The 26,224-nt window shown below is 38.6% G+C and overlaps 1 protein-coding gene across 1 annotated transcript; it reads right to left on the bottom strand.

Moving 5' to 3' along the window:
- Window positions 1-433: 433 nt before the first annotated feature.
- On the bottom strand, window positions 434-2,890 carry PCDHB1 (protocadherin beta 1). The gene has a single exon (XM_077768572.1). The coding sequence runs from the start codon at window positions 2,888-2,890 to the stop codon at window positions 434-436; it is 2,457 nt and encodes an 818-aa protein (XP_077624698.1).
- Window positions 2,891-26,224: the final 23,334 nt, after the last annotated feature.

The raw sequence follows: 26,224 nt of genomic DNA, 5'->3' as shown, positions 1-26,224 counted from the left end.
TGCTGAACTGAATCTCTTTAGTCTTAAATCTGCCCTTATTCACTTTCTCAAATAAATCAATCCCTTTTTTTCTTTACCTTTCCTCTTACCTGATTATCTATGAGGACCACCTTTCACAAGGCATTTGTGTCCTTATGAATGACAGCACACAAGATGTTAATTCAAAGATGATCTCCACTTACTAAGGGACAAAAATCTAGAAATTTCTGAGTAATGATAAACTATATTTCTGCTTCTCAAACCTAATTTCTTCCTGATGTATCAAAACTAGAAGCTAGTTTCTTCCCTATGCATACATAACTGTCTACTAGAAAATAACTTAAAGGCAAAATAACCAGATATCTCTGTGGAACTATACATTTCCAGGTCCAGAACTAATGAACTTCCAGAGGAGACATGAATAATGGTTACATATATAGCTCATGAGCAAGAGCTACATATAGTCATCAGGTACTTGGCCATGGCTCTCTGACCCCTGAGACCTATTCCTATCAGAATCTGGTGGTAAACTGGAGCCAGCCTCTGTTTTTGCCTCTCCAGTGCTATGTGGGAAGGGGAAGTTGGGCATAAAACGCTTAAGAAACCGAAACTCACTATTGCCAGTGCCAGTGGCCGAGCACATTTCATAGGGACATGGCTGAGATAAAGATCCATTGGCTCCTCCTTGTACCAGGTTGTTAGGGAAATTACAGTCATCATAGAAATGCTCTTGAACTGTGAACTTTTCTCTATATTTAACCTTCTGGTAGATGTGTATAACAAAGATCACTGTGACAGAGAAGAGAAAGAGAAAGGAAAGCACAGCCAGAGAAATGACCAAATATTTGGTGGATGGATTTACCCTTGTAGGATGCTTGGCTGGATCCCGGAACTGCAGATAGGGCTCAGAAAAACCATCAACCAGCAAAATGTTGAGTGAGGCAGTAGTGGAAAGAGCTGGTTGGCCATGATCCTGAACAAGAATGATAAGTTTCTGAATCATGGGGTCTCTCTCAGCTATCTGCCGCAGTGTACGGATTTCCCCATTTTGTTGTTGAACAGAGAATAACCCAGGGTCAGTGGCCTTAAGGAGATGATATGAAAGCCAAGAATTCTGACCTGAGTCACCATCCACAGCCACTACCTTGGTCACCAGGTAGCCTGCCTCTGCAGACCTGGGCACCAGGTCATTGCAGGGCATGGTGCCATTCTGCAGTGGGTACAAGATCATTGGGCGGTTGTCATTGTCATCCAGAACAACCACTCTGACAGTAACCTGGCTACTCAGTGACAGGAAGCCCCCATCAGTTGCCTTTACCACAAACTGAAATTTTTGAATGGCCTCATAATCCATGGTTCTCAGTGCATAGAGCTTCCCATTGTCTGAATTTATGGAGATGTAAGCAAAGACTGATAAATCTCCACTTTCTGGAGGAAGCAGTGTATATGTTACTTGGGCATTCTCACCCAAATCTAGATCCTCAGCATGAACTTTGCCAATAAAAATTGCAGGGCTGTTGTTTTCTCGAACAGTCAAAATGTATGAGTCTTCCTGAAATATTGGGGGATTGTCATTAATGTCAGATATAAGCACCTCAATCACAGTTTCTGTGAAAAGACTGGGTGGCCCAGTATCCATGGCAACAACGGTGATATTGTAGCCTGAGACCTCTTCCCGATCCAAGATTCTGTCAGTAACCAGAGAGTAAGAATTCCGGAAAGTAGGTTTGACTGCAAACGGAAGGTCTTCTCTGAGGAAGCAGATGATTTTTCCTCCCACTCGAATGTCCCGGTCTCGGATAGAGAAAAGGGCCACTACAGTCTGTAGTGGGGAGTCCTCAGGGAGAGGGCTGGATACAGAGGAGATGGTCACTTCAGGTGGATTGTCATTAACATCCACCACTTCCACCAGGACTTTGCTGTGGGCAGAGAGCCCTCCTCCGTCGGTGGCTTGAATGTCAATATCATATGTTTCAACTGCTTCAAAATCTAGTGGTCCACTTAGTCGAACGTCTCCCGTCTGAGAGTCAATCTGAAACGTCTGGAGAACTGCTTCTGGGTTTTGAGCTAAGGAGTAAGTTATTTCCTTGTTGGAGCCCTCGTCCAGATCTGTGGCACTCACAGTGACCACCAAAGAACCATTGACGCTGTTTTCCAGTACCTGAGCGCGGTACACCAGTCTGGAGAACTGAGGCACGTGGTCATTGACGTCCAGAACCTCCACTCGGATGTGGGCGGTGCCAGATTTGGGTGGGGACCCGCCATCCACCGCAGTAATTGTCAAGTTGACTTCAGGCTGCTCCTCTCTGTCCAGGGGCTTATTCAGCACCAGCTCAGCATATTTGGGCCCATGACTGCGAAAGCGGGTATGCAGGTGGAAATATGCATTGGGGCTCAAGGTGTAGTTTTGGAGACCATTGAGGCCCACGTCCAGATCCTGAGCACTCTGCAGAGGAAAACGTGAACCCAAGGGGGTGCTCTCCGGAATCTTTAAAAGCGGCTCCTTGTTTAGGAAAATCGGGGCATTGTCATTGATATCGAATACTCTGACCTCGACACGAAAGGACTGCAGTGGCTCCACCAGGACTATTTCAAAATGCAGAACACACGGGTCAGCTTTGCCACAGAGTGACTCCCTATCCAGTTTCTCCTTCACGAACAAATCCCCTGTCTTGCGGTGGAGCCGGAAGTGCACTTTGTTGCCCTCGGAAACCAGCCGCGCCCCGCGCGCAGCCAGTTTTCCTACCTCCAGCCCCAGGTCCTTAGCCACATTAGCCACAAACGAACCGCTCTCCATCTCTTCTGCCACTGAATAGCGGATGGTTGCCGCACCTCCCATAGATATGCACACAAAAAAGAGAAGAGACCCTACTTGCCTGTTCTGCATGAGTTTTCTGTGCACAATGGCCATCCGGTCTCACAAGCGCACTCTCTACAGCAGCCGCCACCAGTTGCGGGTTCACTTCACTTTTCTGCCAACAAATTCTTGCAACGGCTGCTCTCGGCTTTGCTACTCTATAACCGCAGCTGGGCTAGCTAAGCCCGGTAAGCTGTTTTGCACTTGGAAGAAAATTTGCATTGAGCAACTCAACTCCCCAGTCTATCCAGTGTATTAATAGATATGTTCTCATTCTGGAGAGTTAGGTAGAGGATGAAAGTTGTTGCCAAAGCAACGCAGACTCTTTAATACCCTTTCAGGAAAAAATTCCTTGGGAATTAAGAAGCCAATGAGGATACTCACTCAAGCTGAAGTCACCAATCTGGGAGCCAGCTGGGGCTGCTGCAGCAACCAGCAAACAGCGAGGAGTAAGCAAGCTACCTTGCATAATCCATACTGTCCGCCCAGAGATCAAGGGAGAGTCAAAACAGGCAGCTTTTTCTGTCCACGGGCTCTGTCCCCATTTAATAAAATCACTTTTTGCACCAAAAAAGGGGGCGGGGGAGTCCAAAAGATCCTGCAGTGTCTTCTGGAGCCAAATGGAAAGCAGGGAGGGAAGCCGCTTGGAGAAAGTGATCAGCATGAAAAAGACTGGGGACAGACAGGTTTTTCTTTCAGGAACCTGGTGTCCAGTAGGTATATTGATAGAAGAACTGACCAATGAGGCTCTCGATTTGCACAAATCCATTCTTTTCCTAGAACCTTCACCTTCAGGAAGCAGTTGGCTTGGTATTTAGGATTATGATGACACTAATATTTACTAGGTATGTTTTCTATATAGTGCTTGGACTGTATTAAATGGTTTACATGTATTATCTAATCCTTGCAACAGATCTATTAAGTACACATTTTTTTTTTAAAGACAAAAAACCAGACTGTTTTCTGACAAACAGAAGTTATGTCACTCTCCCAAGACCTCCTGCCTCGTTAAGTATTAGAAAAGGAAGTCAATTTAATTTTGTCTGACTTCAGAGTCTCTACTCCTAATCAGTTTCCCAAATAACATAATGGATAAATGAAATGAAGATGTTTGGCTTTGGATCTGAAAGGAGATGAAATAACAGACTACTTAGATATATTGAAAATGACCTGATACAAATTTGGGAGACACTTATTCAAAGTTTCTTTTATAATCATTGGATCTTAGGATGTTTAAGAATGATGAACCACCTCAAAAAAGATAGGGTCCAAACTCCCCTCACTTTTTTAAAAGGTTAAGAAACTAAGGCCTAAATGATGAAAGTACTTGCCCAGATCATACAGCTATTCCTGGCAGTAGGAACTAGAACCTTTTGACACTCGCATCTCATGTTCGTTATCAAAAGCGTTTGGTGATTCCCCATTTGTGCTCAGCATTTTCTATGATAGGTGCTATAGAAAGAGTTACTGCCACTTACAAGAAATCTAAAACATATTTTCCAAATGCAAAATAAAAAATAAAATAAAAGTGTATATAATGTTATTGACATCCATCCTGACATGAAGGCATTAATGGATCCCATAATCTCCATTACCTAAATTAACATCTGGTTTAAGTGTGCATCCCTAAACAGTTTAATTTTGCCTTTTTAAAAAACTGTATATAAAAGTATATACAATAAAGTGTACAGAAATTAATAGTTTCATTATGCTAAAAACCATAACATTTATGGTGAGTAATCTTTTGAATCTGGTTTCTTCCCTTCATTATTTAGCTCCATGTCAGATTGATGTTGTTGTGTTTAGTTCTTGTTCACCCATTTCCATTGCTGTATATAATTCTAGAGTATTGTTAATGCCCTTTAGCCACAGAGGATCAGGAACACACCTGCAGTTGAACAGAGTTGTATTTTCTGACTGCAACAAGGGAGGCTGCACCCCACAAAGAATCATGGGACATCTCAGTAAGAGGGTGTCAGAAGACGCCTAAGACAGTACTTAGTCTTGTGCAAAGTGATCTGTGGTGTTATGAAGTAGGACTTTACTCTGGATGGGATGCTGTCAGAAATGGAGTTGATACTATGGTCAAGTGTATTAATAATTCTTATCTAGAAGGTGAGCAGAAAGGAGAAGGTAAATCTGTGATTGGCAAATAAACTGTGACTGGTAAATCATATTAGTCAGCACAGAGGGATATTTGATCATTTTTGTGGACTAGACAGTGTTCTTTTCTGTCTGTATTCAGACATGATTATGGTGTACTTCAGTTTAATTTTGATCCATCACACCACACAGCCTTGTGTAATGTTGGCACTTTGTTATGGCAGTCCTAGAAACTACTACACAGAGTAAACCAAGTTGTAGCTTGAAGTGTGGTACAATAATTGGGCTTGCCCTCTTGTTCTTCTGCCATCTTGATTTAAAAAAAAAAAAAACATTATCTGGATATCCCACTGATCCAAGGATGAGGATGGAACAGCACTAGACACAACTGGCCTACTGAAGTCAAGCACAGCTAATCTCAGCCTAAATCTGGTGACCCCCACATGCATGAGCAGGAATTAATGTTGTTTTGAGCTACTAAGTTTTGAGGTGTTTTGTTGCAATGTTTTATGGGACAAACGGTGACAGATAAAATATGTAAACATTTAATTTCGTCATGAATTAGTTGCAGACATTATGACATTATCATCCTGAAATATCTCAACACGTACCTCTTACAAACGGGCACTCTCCCACATAACTTCAACTACAATTATCACACTTGGGAAATTTAACATGAATACAATACTATTACCTAATATATATCCCAAATTCCAATTTCCCCAGTTGTTTCAATAATGCCTTTTGTGGTTGTTTTTTTAAAAATCCAGAATACAATCAAGGATTGCACATTGCATTTAATTGTCATGTTTTTCCAGTTTCCTTTAAACTGCAACAACAGGGGCACCCAGGTGGCTCAGTTGGTTAAGCGTCCAACTTCAGATTAGGTCATGATCTCACGGTTCATGGGTCGGGCTCTGTTCCGACAGCTCAGAGCCTGGAGCCTGCTTCAGATTCTGGGTCTCACTCTCTCTCTGCCTCTCTTCTGACTCAAAAGTAAACAGTAAAAAATTTTAAAATGCAACAGCTTAATTTTTAACTAATTTTTAAAAAGACAATGCCATTTTTAAAGAATCGTTTTACAGCATATTCTTCAATTTGGAATTTTTATCATGAATTCATGATTAGATTCAGATGAAGTATTTTTATATCAATACCACACAGGTGATGTATCATTTTCAATGCATAACGCCAGGAGGCATATAATGTTATTTCCCCCATTTGGGTGATAATTTGGTTATAAAATAGTATACATCAAATTTCTCAGTTGGAAACGTACCTTTAATTCTTTTTAAAAAATGTTTATTGGGGCACCTGGGTGGCTCAGATGGTTAAGTGTCCGACTTCGGCTCAGGTCATAATCTCATGATTCATGAGTTTGAGCCCCGCTTGGACTCTGTGCTGACAGCTCAGAGTCTGGAGCCTGCTTCAGATTCTGTGTCTCCCTCTCTCTCTGCCCTTCCCCTGCTCATTCTCTGTCTATCTCAAAAAATAAATTTTAAAAAAGTTTATTTATTTTGAGAGAGAGAGAGTGCAGGAGGGGCAGTGGGAAAGGGGGAGAGAGAGAATCCCAAGCAGCCATTGCACTGTCAGTGCAGAGCCCCATGTGGGGACTCAAAGTCATGAACCCTGAGATCATGACTTGAGCCAAAATCAAGAGTTGGATGCTTAACTGATTGAGCCACCACCCAAGTGCCCCTTAATTCTTTTCATAATTAATTGGTTATTTGTGGAGAGATACCTCAAAACTATGAATATGTTGTTTCCAAAACAAATACTCAGTGCTTCCCAACATCCATGGGTGATGCTTGTACTTTTAAGTGTGTGTATATATATGCACAATTATATATACGTAATCATAGTACTTATACTTTCAATTCATCAACACAGGTTTCTTTCTTTCCACTCCCAAACCACATTTGTACTAGCCTTGTACCAAAGTGAGAATATTTGCTTCCCACACTATCAATATATTTACTTATTACCTCAATCTTAAAATATATGATACTTTCACTAGAAGATCCAGTAGTCGTTCTCCTTGTTATTTACTCAAAAGAGATGAAAACTTAGGTCCATAAAAAGCTCTGCACACATGCTTAGAACATCTTCATTCATAATTGCCAGAGATTGGAAGAAACCAAGATGTCTCTTAGTTATGTCTTTGGTTGCTTTTAAGTTTGGGCAATAATGAAGAAAGCTGCCGTTAAACATCTGTGATTAGGTTTTTGTGTGGACAGGTTTTCAACTCCTTTGGATACATACCAAGGAGCATGACTGTCGGATTGTATGGTAAGAGTATGTTTAGTTTTGTAAGGAACTGCCAAACTACCTTCCAAAGTGGTTGTACTGTTTTGCATTCCCACAGACAATGAATGAAAGCCCCTGTTGCTCCATGTGCTCACCATCATTTTGTGTTTTCAGTGTCGTGGATTTTGGTCATTCTAATAGGTATGTAGTAGTATCTAGTTTTAATGTGTATATTCCTGATGACAAATGATATGGAGCATCTTTTCACACGTTTACTTGCCATCTTTAAGTCTTGCTAGGTGAAGTGTCTGTTAAGGTCTTTGACTTGGGTTTTAGTTGGTTTATTTGTTTTCTTATTGTTAAGATTTAAGAATTTTTTGTATACTTTAAGTATTTATGAACCTTGCTCATTTATCAGATAGGTCTCTTGCAAATATTTTCTCCCAACTTGTGACTTGTGTTTCTTTTTTCTTGAAATTGTTGTTTACAATGAATGGATCAAGAAGATGTGGTATATTTATACAATAGAATACTATGTGACCATGATAAAGAATGAAATTCGGCCATTTGTAGCAACATGGATGGAACTAGAGGGTGTTAGGCTGAGTGAAATAAGTCAGGCAGAGAAGGACAGATACCGTATGTTTGCACATATAGATGGGTTAGGAGGAAGCTAACGGAGAACCATGGGGGAGAAGAAGGGGAAAAATAGTTGAGGAGAGGGAGGGAGGCAAACCATGAGAGACTCTTGAATGCCAAGAACAAACTGAGGGCTGATGGGGGTAGGGGAGAGGAAAGAGGGGTGATGGGCATGGGGGAGGGCACTTGTTGGGATGAGCACTGGGTGATTTATGGAAACTAACTTGACAATAAACTATTTAAGAAAAAACATATATAAAAGAAGAAATTATTGTTTACAGATGAGAATTTTTTAATTTTAATGAAGTCAAGCTAAACAATTTTTTTCATGGATCATACCTTTTGTATTGTACCTAAAAATTCATCTCCACACCCAAGGTCATATAGATTTTCTCCTTTATTATCTTATCAGAGTTATATAGTTTTGTGTTTGCATTTTACTATAAGATTCAGCAGTCACTCTCCTTGTTATTTACCCAAAAGAGATGAAAACTTATGTCCATACAAAGCTCTGCACACAGATGTTTAGAACAGCTTTATTCATAATTGCCAGAGCTTGGAAGGAACTAAGATGTCCTTTTTCCTTTTTTGACATAATTTTTGAAGAGTATGAGGTCTATGTCTAGAATTGTTTTTTGCTTGTGAATGTCCAGTTATTACAGCCTTATTTGTTTTAAAGATTATGTTTTTTTCAATTGCATTGCCTTTGCTCCTTTGTCAAAGGTCAGTTGACTATTTTTATGTGGGTATATTTCTGGGCTCTCTATTCTATTCTATTTGTCTATTATTTTGCCAGTACCATGATGGCTTGGTTACTGTAGCTTTATAAGTCTTGAAGTTAGGTATTGTCAGTCCTCTGACTTTGTTCTTTTTCAATATTGTGTTGACTCTTCTGGGTCTTTTACCTCTCCATATAAACTTACAGTCAGTTTGTCAATATCCACAGAATATGTTTCTGGGATTTTTATTGGGATTACATTGACTATACACCAAGTTGGGAAGAACGGATGTCTTGACAATATTGAGTCTTCTTATCCGTGGACATTGACTATCTTTCCATTTATTTAATTCTTTGACTTCTTTCATCAGAGTTTTATAGTTTCTCTCATATAGATCTTGTACATATTTTGTTAGACTTATACCGAAGTGTTCCATTTTTCAGGGGAGCTAATGTAGGTGGTATTGTGTTTTCAATTTTAAGTTCCACTTGTTCATTACTGGTATATAGGAAAATGATTGACTTTTGAATATGAACATCATATTCTGCAACATTGTTATGAATGCTTATCAGTTTCAGGAATTTTTTTTAATTGAGTCAGATTTTTCTATATACATGATCATGTAATCTGCAAAGGTTTTTTTCTTCCTTCCCCATCAGTATACCTTTTGTTTCCTTTTCCAGTGCAATGTTTAAAAGCAGTAGTGTTGGGGTGCCTGGGTGGCTCAGTCAGTTAAGCATTTGACTTCGGCTCAGGTCACGATCTCACAGTTTTTGGGTTCAAGCCCTGCATCGGGCTCTGTGCTGACAGCTAGCTCAGAACCTGGAGCCTGCTTCAGATTCTGTATCTCCCTCTCTCTCTGACCCTCCCCTGCTCACACTGTCTCTTTCTCTCAGAAATAAATAAAACATTAAAAATTTTTTTTTATTTTTATTTTTTTATTTATTTCTAGGAGAGAGAGAGAGAGAGGCAGCGTGAGCAGGGGAGGGTCAGAGAGAGGGGGAGTCACAGACTGAAACAGGCTCCAGGCTCTGAGCTGGCAGTCAGCACAGAGCCCGACGCGGGGCTCGAACCCACGAACCGCGAGATCATGACCCAAGCGAAAGTCGGACGCTTAACCGACTAAGCCACCCAGGTGCCCCTAAAAATTTTTTTTTAAAGCAGTAATGAGATGGAACATTTTTGCACCACACCAAGAGTGAACCTAATGTAAACTAGCGGCTTTGGGAGATAATGACATATCACTATTGGTTCATATATTGTAACAAATGCACTACTCTGCTTATGATGCTCATAGTGAAGGAAGCTGTACATCTGTGAGGGCGGGAAATATATGGAAACTCTGTGTATTTTGGGCTCAGTTTTCTCATGAACCAAAAACTGTTTTAAAAATCTTTTAAAATATATATACACAAAAGAATTTTGGAATTTGGAATTACAATGTTACATGAGAAATGTAACTAGAAGTTACATTCTCAAGCCAGAGAAATGTAATTAGACTCATATTGGAAAACAAATTCTTTTTACTCATGTTCTGCCCTATACAACTCTATATTTCATGTTTATAAAATTAGTTTAGATTAAAATATGTTCTAACATTTATGAAAAATGTGTCACTTGTGTTTACTTTATTTACCTCTACACTATACATGCAAATGCTTCTGAAATTGTTCTGCTGAGAATTTTGTCACTATTTTCAACTTCCTTCAGAAAAAATACCCTACCTAACTAGAATACTGGAGAATCTCTCCATCTGTTTTTTTCTATTATTGTATTCACGCTTCAAGTTGTCTTAGAGTTGTAATATTTATGATATTTATTGTTATATTGCTTTTTCAAATGTCCTGTAATATTCTTTCATATATACTCCTTAATCTGGAAAAAAAAACATCTATTTTTAGGAGCCAATGTATTTTGAAACACTGCTTCAAAGTGTTCAAAGATTCAAAAATCTGCTGTTTCAGACTTTACTACCATTTTAGAATTCTTTTCTTCCATGTGTTTTTTTCATGCACTTTAGGTTTCTTATTCATTCTGGCAGGAACAGGAGGCTTTGGGGGTCCAGATGTCTTCTTAGGCAGCTCACTTTATTGCAGCTGCTCTTGATCTCCCATCTGTTGTTTTGAATGACAATACCTCTTATTGTTCACCATATGCATGTGCGTCTAATGTTTCAGTCTTTCACAGTAACGTAAGAAGACATAATATAAACCAATACCATTTACAGGCCAGATTTAAATTACATTCTTCTTTTAAACAGATGGCTTTCATACCCTTATTCATGCTTGTTTGTTTTTCATGTTGACTTTGGTAGCACAGGTTACAGGTGTCTTTCCATGAAATCTGACAAGTGTTTGGTAAACTTCCCACTTTAATCAAATGGAGCCTAGGCTAGAGTGATAATTTTTCTCTTCATTAAATTATGAACAATTTCTCCCTTTTATAATTGAAGACAATTCATGTAACAACCCCAAGTACAGTAGCTAAATTTTATTAAAATTAATATTCTGAAAATGTTTTATACTTTAAAACAGAAATGATAACTATTTTCTGCATTAAGATCCATAGAAGAGCAAATGAGGAAATATCTATTAAAGCACTAAATATTAACTAGATTGGCTGACAAAGCCAAGTATACTTCCTGGATAGGCTTTTTTTTTTCTGAGATTAATGTTTTTTCATTTGAGAAAGAAATTTATTTTACTCTCAACTTGGTAGAATTGATTTTACACTACAGTAAAATACATCTGAACATACAGTAAGGCTTTGGTTATATAGTAGTCACTTGTTTCAAAAGATGGAAAGAATGATACTAAACTAATTAGGAAAGAGACGTTACCAGGGTTACCAGTAGAGACATAGAAATTTGATGGTTAGTTGGAATTTTGACTTCATAGCTTCTAAAAATATGTATCTACTTTTGACAGTTTTTTAAAATAACATTTGAATTAGCCATTTCATTACCTCTTTCTCTTGTTTTTTTTTCCTTGTTACCTATTAAAGAATCTATATTTACTTAGTAACCTAAGAGGATCCCCATCTGAGGTTGAATGTAATTAGTTCATAGTGATTTATTCATCACTGTATAAAAGTACACATGGTTAAACAGTGTAAAATGCACAGAGTGAAAATAATAAGCATACCCCAAAATCCTATTATTTGCAGCCTTATGATAGCTTATATACTAATATAGGAAGAAAATGCAAAAAAAAAAACCCCAACAAGTTTTACTCCTAGAATTCCTATTACCTCTTATCACATCTAAATATAATTAAACTTTTTTTCCTCCCAGAAGCTGAAATTCAAGCAATACTCTAAGCTATGATTTCTTGAATGTATGTGGCTGATAATTTATTTTAGTATTTTAATAAATATTTCTAAATTCCTGTATATGCAAATATTTCTCAAATACCTATGTGATAACAAAGGTGTGTTGAAAGAAATGCTTGGGAAAACCAATGTATTTGTAGATTGTTTTCTTGAACAGAAGTGAGGGTTAACTCTGGAAATTCAATTCTAAATTCTCCTATATATCTTTATGGAGTCTAAGAATAGGCAGATCTCCCAAAACCCACCTCCTGAGGTCTAAGATTCCAAACCTTTCCAATTTGTTTTCTCAAGAGTTTAGGGTCTCAATCCAAAGTCCTCTTTGAACTTTATCAAAAGCATTTTCCTTTCCTACCACCAGGTGGCAGATGGATCCACTTTTTGGAGCGAGACCCCAACCCCGCCCTACCGGAAGTTGTCATGTAAAGGAAACCTCTTTGGCCACGCCTAGAGTTCAGCACCCTCGACGCGGACAGCGACACCGCCCCGTTTAGTCTCATGACTTGCTGCAGAGGTTTTCACCTGACAAAGGAACTGGCCAATCCCAACTGGTTCAAAGGGCCATGTGACTGACTAACTTACTATTGCCAGATATGGAGGGGGTAAGAACCCCTTGATTTTAGATATTTAGGCTGGCAAGGAAACCAGCTGATATTAAATAATATCCCCTATTGTAAAATGCTGACTTTTCGCTCTCTCTACTCCCAGATTCTAAGTGCATGCTTGTAATGTTGTCTTCGTGTGTGACAGACATTAGATTATCCAACCTTGGTGTGTTGGTTTATTCCAACAAAATGCTTACGACAGCAAAGGCGGTACAAAAGTCTGAATTATGGCGACCAATACCTTCTCTTACACAAAGCTGCTTGTCAGTTTTCTTAAGAAATGAGCATAAGGCTAGATCGCTTTTTCTCCATGGTTTTCCAATTAATTATTCTCGAAAACACAAAAAACATCTGTCTTTGTTTGCATGAAATGACTGTTTTAGGCAGAGACTGATTGGACTGAAGCATAAGTGTGCCCAAGAAGTGACGGTTTAGGTGTTATTTTTCCAGTTGCTGAGCAACAAATTTACACCAAAAGAGCATCTTTGCGGGTTTTAATTCCTGTCTCAGAATGGCAAAAATTCAAGGGAAAATGAAAATGGGTTCAGGCAGTATAACATATTAACTGGGATTAGGGCTTAGAATTGGAGTCTAATTAAATCCCAGTCCTGGGGCATCAGGTACAGCCAAATAGGAACAAGTAGCTGTTTAAGATGGACAAATAGGTTAAATTAAGCTTAGTTTTAGCTATAATTTATCCATGTTAAACCAATTTCTTGCTCTTTCCCACTGTTTTGGCGGTGGTAATTCAGAACTTTAACCAGCAGAGGGCGAATTTACAGCACTTTCCTCCCCTAAGACACTCCCTCTTTCCTTTCCACTACCCCCACAGTTCTCCCCTTGCTCCGGAGACATTAGTTTACTAGGCTCCTCAAATATACTGAGGGAGGTGTGGTGGAAAGACAGTAGCACACAGAACTTGGCAGAGTGCCGGCCCTGTCACCCTTGGATCTGTGGTTGCTCTTGTGTCTCTTTGCTTAAGGCTGCAGAGGGGATTGCAGTTGTTGTTCAGGAGGGGGCAGGGATGAAAAGCAGCCCCATCCCCAGGAACTGTGTATTTGGGATCACTAGCTTCAGAGAATTAAGAGGGCCAGGGGGTAACCTAGTTCAAAGAGGAACATAACCTGTGAAAGTTCCAAAGAGAAAAGAAGCAGTTGACTTTTCAGAACCAATAGCTCAGTATGCTGGAACATCAGCCAAAAAAAAAAAAAAAAAAGGCTATGCTCTGGCTTTGCTACTCTAGAAACAAAAACAGGAGGTTGAGGGTTAGGGAAAGAAGATGAAGATAAGAGTCTGGCTGAGTCATCTTTAATACAAAACAAGCAAAGCAAGGTACGCTGGGGGCGGGGGGGGAAGAGACAGCCTGCCAGAATGCAGAGCAGAGCAATAAAGCATGCTGCACAAAGTTAATTTATTGTTGGGCAGAGCCCTCCACATCTCGACAAACACACTACTTGCTCCAGAGGGGTGTTTTACCTAGTATTTTAGGATTTTGCAGAATCTCCTTGGGCAGGCAGCCAGAAATCGCATTAATTCGACATGTCCTTTCTCCTCCGTATAGTTGTCTCAGAAGTCATCTAAATCAGTTTCAAACTAGCAAAATTAATTTTTTTCTGGAGGCCATTAAACTAACTTTTATGTGGCCTTGCAGTTTCTCTCCTTCAATCGCTAAATTTTTGTAAAGCTAATTTTTAAAAGACACCATTTCATTAATAAATTCAACTCCTGAAAGAGTATGATTCTCTTAAAGTTGGTTATTTCAGGGGGCAAGAGTGAGAAGTCTTAACAAGATAGATCAATGCTTTTCAGAAAGAATGATTTGACTCCTAATTTCATGATTAATCTTAGAGGTAAAATGCACTTTGATGGTATGTAAACACCTGTGTTTTTGTAGCAAGCTCTCTGTACATGAGCACTTATAATATAAATTTTCTATGCATATACCAAATTTGATTCATCTTGTACTAAGATCTAAACAAGTGCTTAAAAATGCCTATATAATTATAACTGTAATTATAATCTCCCCATGGAAGACAGAATTATCTTTAAAAAACCTAAGTAGTAAGTTAGCAAACAAGCACTTAATAAAAGAAAAAACTCTAATAGCCAGTTAGCATACAAAAAGGTCTTCAACATCATTAATTATCAAAGAAATTAAATTTTAAACCACAGTAAAATGCCTTTACCTACCCAAGAGAATGACTTGATTAAATAATTAATAATAAAACATGACATTTTCAAGTGTTGGAAAGGATGGGACAGCTTCAACTATCACACATCCTGGTACAATCACTCTGGAAAACTGGCAGCACTTAGTACAGTACCATATACGTATACCTCCAACTCAGTAATTATACTCTTTAGGTATATACTCAATAGAAAGCCTTATATGTGCATACAAAAATACATGTACACGAATGTTCATCATAGCTCAAATTTGGAAGCATTCCAAATGTACCTCAACAGTATAATGGAGAATATATTGTTATTATCAAATACAGAAATATATACAGCACTGACATTTTTAAAAAACTACTACTATAGCAACAGTATGTCCAAACATTGCACACATAATATAATGTCCAGCAGAAAAAAAAAACCAGAAGCCAAAGGAAACATTTTGTATGATTCTATTTATATAATACTATTTGTATTTATATTTGTATGATTCTATTTATATAATAAACACTAAAAAAAACTACTCTAAGATGATTAAAAGTCAAAGTAGCAATTCCATTTGATGGAGATAAAGACTAGCAGGGAGCTCTAAGGAGACTTCAGGGTATTGGTAATATCTATATCTTGATCTGGGTGGTGGTTACAGATGTGTTCGCTCTATAAAAATATATTGAGCTCTACACTATGAGTTCTATGTGCTAATTCTGTTACACTGCAATAAAAACAAAAAACCCACAAGACAAATCATTTCATACTTCCATTTAAAACCATTCAATGTCTTACCATTACACTGAGAGCATACTCTAAATTCCTTAAAGCCTATAAGGCCCTAAATAAACTAATCTTACCTAATTTCTAATCTCTTATTAACCACTTTCTCCCTCCACTATTACACTTGAATTACTCTGACCTTTCGTCAGTGTTTAGAAGTTACCAATCTCTTTTCAATATTGGAGACTTTGGGCTTGCTGTTTTCTCTGCTTGGTATGCATTATTGCTAGCTCTTTTCATGACCTGCTACTTTTAACCCTTCCACTCTCAGATTATTAATAACATCTTTTTAGAGAAGCTTTCTTTGAATCTCCTACCTAAAGTCCCTGTGTTATTTTCTGTGTGTGCCAAATGGCATGGCTTTAAACAACACAAGTCTATTATCCTAGATTTCTGAGAGTCAGAAGTCCAAGATGGGTCTCACTGGACTAAAATCAAGGTATTAGCAGGAATGGTTTCCTTCTGGAGGCAGTAGAGAAGAACCCATTCCCTTGCCTTTTCCAGATTTTAGAGGCTGCCTATCTGTCTGGGCTTGTGGTCCCTTCTTCTATCCTCAAAGTCATCTGTGCAGCATCTTAAAATCTGACTTTGACATCTTCTGTCCTGCCTCTCTTTTCCACTCTTGTGATAATGTTGGGTACACCCAGATAATTCAGGATGGTCTCCTGATATTAAGGTCCTCTGATTAGCAACATTAATTCTCATTTGTTATGTAAAACATATTTAAAATTCTGGGGACTAGAATGGGAACATCTTTTGGAAAGGCATTATTCTGCCTACCATGGTCCCCTCTTTTTTCTAGCCACAGCATCATGTTTATTGCCTTAAAAGCCCTAATCACAATTTTTAATTGTTTTGTACATCTGTTTACTTATTCACTCACCTTAGTAAATTCTATGACAGCAGACACTATCCGTCTTGTTATCTGCCGTTTCCCCAGTGCTTAGCATAACACCTGGAACACTGTAGGAGTTCAAAAGTATTAGTGGAGAGAGTAAATACATGATTGTGACTTTAGGTTTACGTTTTGACACTTAGTTCTGTTTGATTTTTATCTTTCCTTCTCATATAAAAATATATATGGTGTCTTGCAGGAGGGGAATTTCTGGAGGAATCACAGCATAGATTTTTTTAAGCTCTCCATCATACTAACTCACTGCAAAAAATGATGACTTACAGATAAAGACCCATATATGTCACATACATATCTTCATCTTTTTATAGTACTTAAAATGATAATTTATAAGTTACCTCCTCCTGGAAAATAGCATATCACAGGGCTCACGCTGCTGAAGAAAAGATAATCAAGGATGAAAATTTGCAATTCCCTGTTATAAGCATGTAAGAAAAAATGTGGTGCATAGAGCTCTAAGTCTGATCCTACAATTTAGCTACAAAGACAGAGATCATCAGACAACTATTTTTTCTCTCTCTTTTACCAGGTTATAACATGAGATACCAAAGGCTTTTTAATAGTTAGTGATTCATTTACTTATTCAGCAAATATTTATTGATTATCTATTAAATGTCAGGTAATCTTCTAGGCTCTGAGTATACAGCAGGTTTAATACTAAGTCCCTATGTTTAGGGCATCTACAAATTGATACATAATATTATGTGAGGTGGCAAGTCTTAGAAAGAAGAAAGGGTATGATGAGAAAGCAACAGAGGATTTTGAATAGATAATTGATTTATGTGATTAAAAGGGAAGTCTGATTGTTGTCTGGGTGGAAGAAGGGAGACCAGTTCACTGCCATTGCAGTAAAATAGTCAGAAGACAATGGTAGTTTGAACTAGGATGACAGTACTGGAGTTAATAAAAATGGGTTGGATTTGAAACATATTTTTTGACATTGCTTGATGATGGATTTGGATGTGGAATGTTAAATAATAAAAAATGGCCCTCAGTGTGTCCGGGGCATCTTGGTGATTGGTGGTACCACTTACTGATATGGGGAAGTCAGGGTTAATTTGGGGTTGGAAAAAATCAAGAATTCTGTACATGTCAAATTTGAAAGACATGTTGAAGTTGTAAGTCATCTTGATTGGGCAATTGAATATTTGGCTGTTAGGAGGTAGGGGAGATATCACATCTAGAAATATAAACTTTAGAGTAAAGATTAGAAAAACTATAATTAAAGCAATGAAACTGGATGAGATCATCTAGGGAATTAGTGAAGGCAGGGAAGATTGGCCAGTCGTAGGGCACTTCAACATTTAGAGGTCCAGAAAATGAGAAGCCATCAAAGGAGACTCAGGGGGAGTAGCCATATGGTAGGAGAAAATCCAGGAGAGAATGTGCCCTGAAAGTTATGTGGAGAAAATGTTTCAAGAAGGTGGAAGGAAATATTTCTGAAAGCTTAGTAAAATACAACTTGATATGGAAAGATGAAGGTCCCTTGTGACCTTGACAGAGCAGATTCAATGAAGTGATAAAATAAAAACCTGATCTAGGGACACCTGGGTAGCTCGGTCAGTTAAGCATCTGACTTCAGCTCAGGTCATGATCTCATGGCTTGTGAGTTTGAGCCCCATGTTGAGTTCTGTGCTGACAGCTCAGAGTCTGGAGCCTGCTTTGGATTCTGTGTCTCCCTCTCTCTCTGTCCCTCCCCTGCTCATGCTGTCTCTCTCTCTCTCTCTCTCTCTCTCAAAATTAAACATTAATTTTTTTAAAAACCCTTATCTAATTTATGACAATCCATTATGAAAGTATTTTTCAGCTTGGATTCCTTTTAAATAATGCTATTTGAGGGCCACCTGTATGGCTCAGTTGATTAAGCATTGGAATTTTGACTTTGACTTAGGTCATGATCTCCTGGTTTGTGAGATCAAGCCCTGCATTGGGCTCTGTACAGACAGCGCAGAGCCTGCTCTTTGGATTCTCTCCCTCCCTGTCTGTCTCTGTTTCCCTCCCTTGCTCTCCCTCTCTCAAAATAAATAAATAAACTTAAAAATAGTAATGCTACTTGAAGCAGAGATTATATGAATGGCCAAGGTTGATGGTCTATATTATATATATATATGTAATAAATTAGTAAAACTTTAAAATACACAATTTCTTGATATGAGATCAAAGTTTATAGATTGATTCACTGTAATGATGGCTGCTGGGGGAAAATACTGAGACAGTTCCTTCATAGCTCTGAAGACCTTATTCTCTGCCTATAATTTGCAGTAACAAAAATCATAATTTTAAATTCCTCCCCTCGGGGCACTTTGGTGGCTCAGTCGGTTAAGCGGCGACTTCAGCTCAGGTCATGATCTCACAGTTCGTGGGTTTGAGCCCCACGTTGGGCTCTGTGCTGACAGCTAGCTCAGAGCCTGGAGCCTGTTTCAGATTCTGTATCTCCTTCTCCCTCTGACCCTCCCCTGCTCATGCTCTCTCTCTCAGAAATAAATTTTTAAAAAAATATTAAAAAAATAAATTCCTCCCCTCTTCTGAAGTATAGATACCTACTCTGTGCCTTGAAAAAGAAAAATAAGCTTCCTTACGGAGAACTCTTTGCTGAACTTCCTATTTTATCTAAACCAATGGCTTTCAAAGCATTTTCCAAGACCTCCATGTGATGCACTGATATTTGTGAACTAGTTCTTTGTATTACTTGTGTTTATACCATGATGAGGCTGTTTCCAACCACCACCATCGTGATCACTAGGCCTCCAATCTCACAAGGTGTCCACATCACAGAGCTTTTAAATCCTTTACATGGACCCAGTAAATAAGTTTTAGAACTCGATCACTAAATAATCTGTGCTGGCTCTTCTTCACAGAACTGTTAAAATGAGACTTCTCTTCCAAAGACTGTTTCATTTCATATAACATTCAATCAGCACTATAGTCATTCAGTTACTAAATATATTAAGCACCTTCTATATGTTTGGCCTATTTCTAGGATCAAGAAAATACAATGTTAAATGCAATGGGCCTATTCCAGCCTCACAAAACTTGGATCCTAACAGGTAATACAGGTAATTAAATTACAATAAATACACTATAGACCACGATAAGACTATAGGATAAAAGAAGAATTCAAAACTGCAGGTGTGGTGTGGAAGGCTGGGAAAGACTAGGCTCTGAAAGATAACAAGTTATCCAGGAAGGGAAACAGTGACAGTAGGGAAAAGCATGTACAAAGGTTTGGATGCAAAGAAACAACAGAATGGTAATGCATTTGAAGAACTCTGTGAGCAAGGGAATAAATTATCAATATTTTTCTCTCCTATAGGATGACCTGCCTCAATACATTTTAGTGACTTTCAAATCACCTTGAAATGGATTTTTATTCACTATTATGGATAAATGTCAAATTTTATTTTTAAGTTCAATAATTTGTCAACTTTTTAATAGGGTTTTTACATAATAAAAATTAAAATTAAATAAATCTGAGCCATTGTGACTTTCTCTTCAGGCCAGATACCAATTTTTTAATATGAAAAACAGTGGTTTCAAATGAAATAATTTGAATTTATGGCCAATAACTTTGAGTACTAATTGTTTAAATGTAACTATTTAAAACTTTGGGGAAAAAAGATTCGGAAAGGAATGGGTGGGGTAAGTAGAGGGAACTCTTTCAAGAAAATTTTTTGGTTTTGTTGTTGTTGTTTGTTTTGGTTTTGGTAAAGAAGAGAAATGAGCAGTAACTAGAATGAAAACTGAGGTCACTAAATGGTTAGTTTAAGACGTAAGAACTAATAATATGCCTGTATGCTGATGGAAAGATCCTGTAGAAAGGAGAGAATTGATAATACAGGGGTGGGAGAAAGCAATATCTTTGAAAGTATGAAATGGGAGGGGGTATGAGTGCTCATGGAAGGGTGGACTTAGCAAGAAGCATGGACAGTTTATCTAACAGCCACAGACCATGAGGTAGGGTACAAGGGAACGAAGACAGGTCAGAAGGTCAATGTGGTACAAGTTTGTGGACACAGTCTTCTGCTTGCTTCATTTATCAATGAGTAAAGAAGATGTCCTACTGATACAGAATATGGGGGTGTGCTGAAGGTGGAGAAAAGTGCACAGAGGACGAAGTAGTCACGGCAAACGGGTAAGGGCAGGAGGACTAATGGACTAGGAAGCACAGTATGATCCCCAGGCAGCATGAAGGGCCATTTCAAGTTTGGAACCAGAAACAGAAACTGAGAACAGGAAGAAATATTGTGATATTTTCTCTAATCACTTTTTTAAAGATTTTATTTTATTTATTTATTTAATGTTTATTTTATCTGTAGAGAGTATGTGCATGAGTGCTGGCAGGCTAGGGGCAGAGAAAGGAAACAGAGGCTCCAAAGCAGGCTCTGCACTGACAGCAAAGAGCTGAATTGGGGCTCAAACTCACGAACCACGAAATCATGACCTGAGCTGAAGTTGGGTGCTTAACCAACTGAGACACCCAGGTGATCTTAAAGATTTTATTTTATTTTATTTATTTATTTATTTATTTATTTTTTTAATGTTTTTTATTTATTTCTAGGAGAGAGAGAGAGACAGCGTGAGCAGGGGAGGGTCAGAGAGAGAGGGAGTCACAGACTGAAACAGGCTCCAGGCTCTGAGCTGGCAGTCAGCACAGAGCCCGACGCGGGGCTCGAACCCACGAACCACGAGATCATGACCTAAGCGAAAGTCGGACACTTAACCGACTAAGCCACCCAGGCGCCCCATTAAAGATTTTATTTTTAAGTGATCTCTGCACCCAACATAGGACTCAAACTCACAAGCCCAAGATCAAGAGTTAAATGCTCCACTGACTGAGCCAGCCAGGCACCCCTCTCTTATCACTTTAATCAATGTGTATGCAGGGCTGGTATAGGCAAAGTTTTGGATTTACGAATAGTAGGATTTTTAGAAGCAGGTCTATTAAAGTGTGAGAAAGTCATGGAGTTGAAGGTGTATAAAATGGAATGATTAGTAATGACTGCCCATGACTTTTAACTGGATAAGGTGAAGTAAGGATGTGGGGGTGGTAGAGATGATGAAAAATGACAGGACTAATGGATTTTAAGTGACGTTATTTTTGAAGTTAGGGCCCTAGAGGGAGTAAGCTGGAAAAACTGGAGGGGGCAGCCAGACAGTTGGATGCTCAAAAATGGCTAACAGACAAGTTGCAGGCATTGATAACATGAGGTCTATACCTGACGTGGGATGGGATTAGGTGGCTGAGTTGGGTAGAGTACTGGCTAACTACAGAAGAGAAGGTAAAGGAATGGAGAGGCCGTTGGAAGATGCGCCTGTCTGGATATTGAAGATACCAAGAATTAGGACTAGAATAACACTGGGGAGGATGATGAAGAATCAGCAGTTAAATCCTCAAGAAATGAGGGTGAGTGACATGGGGTCAGCGGATGGCCACCTCAGGAGAAGTAGTAGGTAGAAAAATTCCATGACGTGAGTTTCCAAGCTGAATGTGGTTAAGCAAAAGGGAGGTAGAGTGATGTGAAAGTGGCACCAAGGAGTAGGAAGGGAATTTCTTCTTTCTGGCCCTCTAGTATTAGGGCTAGAGAGAAACCATAACTACCTTTTGAGAAAAATAAATAGAAGTAACAACTTCAGGGAGAGCCAAGTTTTAGTTAGTTAGAAGGTACATTCTCAGAAAAAAAGGCTGAGGATATAGGGGATTCTGCTGACTGACCAAAAGGGCGCAGTGAACGGAAGAAAATAAATCCATAAAACAACATGGGAGTTACTCTCTGGGGGAAAAGAGTTGATGGGGGGAGTTCTGAACATTTGGAAACTGACATAAACTGTAAAGTTAATCTGATGGACACAATGGCAGATACTGTTGGTAAGGCCATGGCATAGGGATGAGGTATGGTGTGGGGCAGGGGCTGGGGGTATCTCCTCAGAAACATTCAGGCTTCTTGGGCTCTCATTTCACCAAAACTGGTGTTTTGCCTTCAGCACAGGGATAGAGACCCCCGTGGCCCCTGCCAATGCAGGGACATGTCAGAGACATGGGGCAGTTGCCACCTAACGTGAGAGTTTCCTTCCACTGGGTTGGATATTATCCACAGCAGGAGGAATCACAAGGTTCTGGCTTTCTACCCATTTTGAAGACAAACCCACTTCTGAAGCCCATGCTTCTCCAAAGATCAGAACATCGGGGCAATATTTGTGCCACCAAAGCTGCCAGTTCTTCTCATATGGGGCAATGGCCTATGACAACTAGAAGGTAACAAGAATGTCTTAAAAGTAGCACTGAGCAGAAGAATACTCATGTTTTCACTATGGCTGGGAAGGGTACTCTGGTAATATGGAAGTTCAGTTAGCCTCTCAGGGGATTTTTTTTTTTTTTTTTAGTTTAAAAGTTGGCTACTTTCTATCACCAAGATCAGAAACACAATGGCCTAATCAGTAACTGTGGACATTTTGAAACATCGTAATATTTAAAAGGAAATTAAAAGTAAGTCTTGCTTGCTATCAATGCTAGAAATCACAAATAGACCCACACATTCTGAGTCACTGTAATAATTCTCTCATCTGAGTTCACGGAATCTCTGCAGATTCAATTTGGCATCAAATAACAGTCCATTCTTCTCTGCCACCATGGCCACTGGAAGCTGATGAGGAGAAAGATATAGCACCTTAGCTACAGAGAAGAAGAAAGAAGTGCTTTCAGGTGACATTTTGTTTTGGAAAAAGTCTGGAAAGTAAAAGTCTGTTTTTCTGAGCAACCCCAAGCAATACTGGCAAATTTCACCATGTCATCTTTTCTTACACCAACTTAAGTAGGCGTTAGGTTACCTTAGTTTACCTCTGCTTCTGTCCCTGATACTTGCAAGACACCAATTACTCTCTTACAGCTTCTGCATGTATGCAGATGAAAAATGAAACTGCCCAAAAGTGTCAAAGGGGGATTTCCGAGCCACTGCTGACTTGAGACCAGGGCATTTCAACTTTCAACTTGGAAAGAACGTTGCTATCTTCAGTTCCAGGCCTTAGCTAATATGCGAGATGTGAAAAGTGTCCCTCCCAGAAGAGACCTCACTAACACAGGGAGGACAGCCAGAGGCCAATGCCAAATTTAAGGTGGGATCCCGTAAGTAAGGCCTACCAAATGAATCAGGTTCTTAGAAGGACACAGTGCAACAAGAGGGACGGACTTTTAAGTCACATGCTAATGTGGCAATGAGGATTAAATCCACCTGATACCATTGCACCTAAAGTCAATTCTCCTGATGCCAATTCACCTAATTAATTTGGCTAAAATTAGCATTTTCTAGAGCAGTGGTTCTTAATCTTGGATATGAAGTAGGTAATTCTGACCTGGGGAATTTTTTTTTAAAGCAATGTCCAGTTCACAACCCCAGAAGTTCTGACTCTTTTTGGTAGAACTCAGGTATTATCAGATAAACAAATAATACAGACAAAACAAATATTAATATTTTAGTATAAATATGTCCCAAATATTTCATGGGACATATTGCATGATACATACTTATTCTAAGAAATTATTCATTATTTACCTAAAATTTAAATTTAATTAGCTATTCTATATTTTTATTTGCTAAATCTAGCAACTCTACCTATAACTCTAATTTTAGCCAGGATTGGCTCTAGTTACCTAGACCAGACAGATTGGATTGGGTTTATTTAATGTTTTCTGATTACATTTATATCTTTTTAAAAGTATATTTTTCCAATTTCTAGGCAGTTCAAGGATTCATTTTTCACCTGTTTCTAAAGAACTATTAAATATCTATTATTTTCATATTCTATTATATTCCATGTAATATATTTGTAATATATTAAGCTTCATTTGATTCATCCAATTTAACCCTTTTGAGTATTTACTTCTTTTTTAATATTTTCTGTTGTTTTGTATTCCTTTGTCCATTTACTAGAATTTAAAAACATACCATCTCAGATCCAACAGCAGATATTGCTTTAACACTCCCAGAGGGGAGAGTGGGGGAGATAAAACAGAATTGCAAGATGATGGTAATTGTTCAAAGCTGGATGATGGGCACATGAGGATTCACTGAACAATTCATCCTAATTTATGTAATTGAAACTTTTTTTAATATTTATTTTTATTTTCTCATGTAATCTTTACCCGTAGCGTGGGGTTTGAATTCATGACCCTGAGATCAAAAGTCACATCCTCCAATGACTGAGCCAGCCAGGCACCCCTCTGTAATTGAAGCTTTTGAAACAGTTCTTCAATTTAAAAAAACAAAAAACAGTAAATAGATGAAATGGACACTTCAGACATGCATTCAGACAAGGTTCAGTATTCCAAATAGCAAAGTAATACTAATTCATAATATATTAATAGACAAAAACAAAAAACAAAAAACCAAGTCTAACACTTGTCTGCAGCTAAATTCTCCTCAAAGACAACCCACTGATGTCAAATCTTTGTGTCTCTTTCCAGGGGAATGTTCTATACATATGCTAGTATATATACACATTCACATATATATTACAAAATGGTAATTTAATGTATTTACTGATCTTTGTTTTAATTTTTAATGTTTATTTTGAGATAGAATTATAGAAATAATTATATTAGGAATTAAAACTGAGGATTTAAAAAAAATGTTTATTTATTCTGACAGAGAAAGAGAGCAGGGGCTGGGCAGAGAGAGAGGGAGAGAGAGAGAACCCCAAGCAGCCTTCACACTGCCAGCATGGAGCCCAAAGTGGGGCCTGAACCCACAAACCATGAGATAATGATCTGAGCCTAAGTTGAATCACTTAACCCACGAAGCCACCCAGGAATGCCATTGCTCGCAGTTTTTAAAGATCTTTCTATATAAAGCTGCCTCAGTATTTGCCACCTGCTATTTTATTGTATGGATCATACTGGCATTTACTTAAGCAATCCTATTTTGGGATTCAGTGAGATTTTTAAAAAAAATTCCTGGCTATTATACAATGTTGCAATGCATATTCTTTTATAACCATCACTGCACACATTACTCACCTACTAGTATATATCTTTAAAATAAATTCTTTAAATACATTTTAAAAACGTATTCATTTTGAGACAGAGCACATACACACAGGTGAGAGCAGGGGAGGGGAAGAGAGAGGGAGAGAGAGAGTCCCAAGCAGGCTCCACTACAGTGCAAGATCTCATGAACCGTGAAATAGTGACCTGAGCCGAAACCAAGAGATGGACACTTAACCAACTGAACCACCCAGATGTCCCTAAAACAAATTTCTAAAGTGGAAAGGTCAGTATTTTTAAAAATTATAGTAAAAACTACCGATTTCTCCTACCAATCTATATCCATTAGCAATATGTCTGAGCTCAAATTACTCTCAAAAGCAAAGCCTGAGACAAGAGTTTGTGCACAGGGAGTTTGGGAAATAATCCAAAGGATCAGGAAGTGAGAGAGAGAGAAAAGCCAATCCAGGATGTGTTGTTGAGATGGCCACTGTGAGCAACTGAAGTTCCAGCCGGCCAGAAATTTAAAGGAGTGTATAGGATGGTTCTTGTAATTGTTCACCCAAGGATCAACTGGGAAAAACATTTGTTTCTCGTCGCTCACTGATTTAAGGATGACCAAGAGTTGTTAAGTCCCATACTTCTATGTAAACCTGTACCTCCAAGGACCACAGTCCCATGATGAGACATCAGAAAAACCTTAGAAAAGAAAGCAAAAGACTTACATGCATGATTGAGGCAGGACCCTGTCAGCAGAAATGAAGTCTAAGCCCACAGAAGATTTTGTTTAGGGCAGCAACAGGCAAGGATCAGGGGCGAAGTTTAGAGCACATGAGGGAAGACACAAGTAAGTATCTGAAAGACAGCAAATGAGAACACCTGGTGAACTGCACCCTTGCTAATACACTG

Source organism: Crocuta crocuta, unplaced genomic scaffold, assembly GCF_008692635.1.
Source record: "Crocuta crocuta isolate KB4526 unplaced genomic scaffold, BGI_CrCroc_1.0 scaffold64, whole genome shotgun sequence".
Classification (NCBI taxonomy): Eukaryota; Metazoa; Chordata; class Mammalia; order Carnivora; family Hyaenidae; genus Crocuta; species Crocuta crocuta.
This window is presented reverse-complemented; position numbering and strand designations above follow the sequence as displayed.

What these genes read in the sequence shown, in the direction of transcription:
- PCDHB1 (XM_077768572.1), bottom strand. Translation starts at nt 2,890, where the DNA reads ATGGCCATTGTGCACAGAAAACTCATGCAGAACAGGCAAGTAGGGTCT.